We start from the raw sequence: 1,879 nt of genomic DNA, 5'->3' as shown, positions 1-1,879 counted from the left end.
ACGCTCTCTGCCCAATCGATTGATTACAAATTAACAACAAGCGGTAGAACTCCAGCATACGGATATTACATGGCGCATCGGAATCTGCTGATCTGTGATTAGTCGCGTGTCTAATTATATACGTCGCAGCAAGTACCAGAATTCCTGAATCAGGAAGAGACAGAATTTAAAGGCGGTTGCCATCGAATGCTGTTCATTTTAATCCACTCCACGTCGTTCCGCGGGCGGTCAATATTGACTACATGTCTTAATGCAATTGATTTACTTCACAATACGCAGAAGTTGGCTTGTATGTTAGAGGTTCTTACATTCAGAAGTTGCAACTAAGTCGATATGGACAGAGTATCGAAGAATGCGAAACTACATCATGTACTCCCTCCCCCTCCCAATTACGGGTCCTCTTTTTTCCCTATTCAATTCTTCGAAGAACTATAAAGACTTTTATGATTGACTAAAGGAATGAGCACCACAGATGTATCAGACCTTAATGAAGGAATATAATGGCTTTAAAGAAGATAGTCTGGAGCGCTGTATTTAAAAAAAAAAAACTGGATCCAGCCCAGCGGTCCCAGCAGTTTACAGAACGACTAGGTTGAACGGATTAGTCACGGATTGGATAGTCCAAACCTATGTAAATTACTAATTTGAAGCTTGGCGCCTACTTCAGCTCCGAATCTAGTACAGAACAACCCGATGCAGCATCGGGTCATCGGCGATGCTGTTGCTCTGTCCGGCTTACCCAGCATCGACCCCTAGCCTTTACAGTCCGCTGTAGAGAGTGTACACGCTTTAGCTGAGTGCAATCAAACAGGTAGTCTCAACAGAAAAATCTGCTTGTTTGTAACCGCGATGTGAAAGCATGCTCCTACCGTCGGACACACACAGATCCAGCTTGTGCCCGCCTAATACAGCGGTATAATGAAATAATGGGATTATCAATAATACACCTGCGGGTGCGTTTGCTGTGCTGAAAGAAGCGTGAATTATAATAGAACTCCAACACCCCAGATTGAAGGTGGCTTTAATCTTACGATTATCCGTGCTGAGCCCGTAATTCAGTAGAGCTGTATGATCAAATACCAAGAGCTCGCAAACAATACTATAGACTGCCTAGTAGACGGTCAACTCGCATATAATACTGTTGACGATCGCTTCTATAATGGGCTGTAGAAGGTAGAAGTTATTCTGAATCGGTGTATACGACACGGACTCAAATCCAGCCACTTTACTCTGAAGTCTCAGTCAAAACTAGTTTGCTTAGAAGTCAGTGTGCTTTACTTGAAAATAAGCACAATCGCCTACAAGCCGCCACTTCCAAGCCGCCTTAACGACTTGGTCACAGATTATAAATCGCTACGACGTTATAGTATCACAGATACGCTTTGGGCCTGTTTCTCCGAATCTGATCGGTTGATTTCACCCAGGAATCTCCATTTCACGATCGGAGAGAACAAAAACAGCGGAACCATGGATAAAAGAAGTATAACATGTTCTTTGGACAGCAACATCGATAACTGAGATGCCGATAAAATGTGAATTTCGAGATAATCTGCCATGTAGTGTATCTCACTCGACACCTAGTTCAAATCCTAGTTCTGTTGTTAGGTGACTAAATAGTAGCAGCATAACGATATCATTTTGTCGATGAATTCATACTTCTTTTTCCTAATAGTGAATACGAATTGACTCCAGCTTGATATTAACCAAACGTACTCGGTAGATGCTACAGCTGGAAAACAGGCGTTGGAGGTCATATCACAAACGTCGACGTCGCTCCTGCGAGGCACTATATTTAATACAATCTCTCTATTTCATATCCTCAGGAATGTATTCTTCTTTTTTTTGAAAGCACACAATACTATGTACATGTAAAAAAAAA

The 1,879-nt window shown here is 42.1% G+C and overlaps 1 protein-coding gene across 1 annotated transcript; it reads left to right on the top strand.

Moving 5' to 3' along the window:
- Positions 1 to 487: 487 nt before the first annotated feature.
- On the top strand, positions 488 to 756 carry PPTG_23852 (hypothetical protein; the record flags this gene model as incomplete). Its single annotated transcript, XM_008913571.1, has 2 exons — positions 488 to 530; positions 668 to 756. 2 exons carry the CDS (start codon positions 488 to 490, stop codon positions 754 to 756), a joined length of 132 nt encoding a protein of 43 aa, XP_008911819.1.
- Positions 757 to 1,879: the final 1,123 nt, after the last annotated feature.

The sequence above is a fragment of the Phytophthora parasitica genome (assembly GCF_000247585.1).
Source record: "Phytophthora parasitica INRA-310 unplaced genomic scaffold supercont2.54, whole genome shotgun sequence".
In the NCBI taxonomy this organism is placed as follows: domain Eukaryota; phylum Oomycota; class Peronosporomycetes; order Peronosporales; family Peronosporaceae; genus Phytophthora; species Phytophthora nicotianae.
This window is presented reverse-complemented; position numbering and strand designations above follow the sequence as displayed.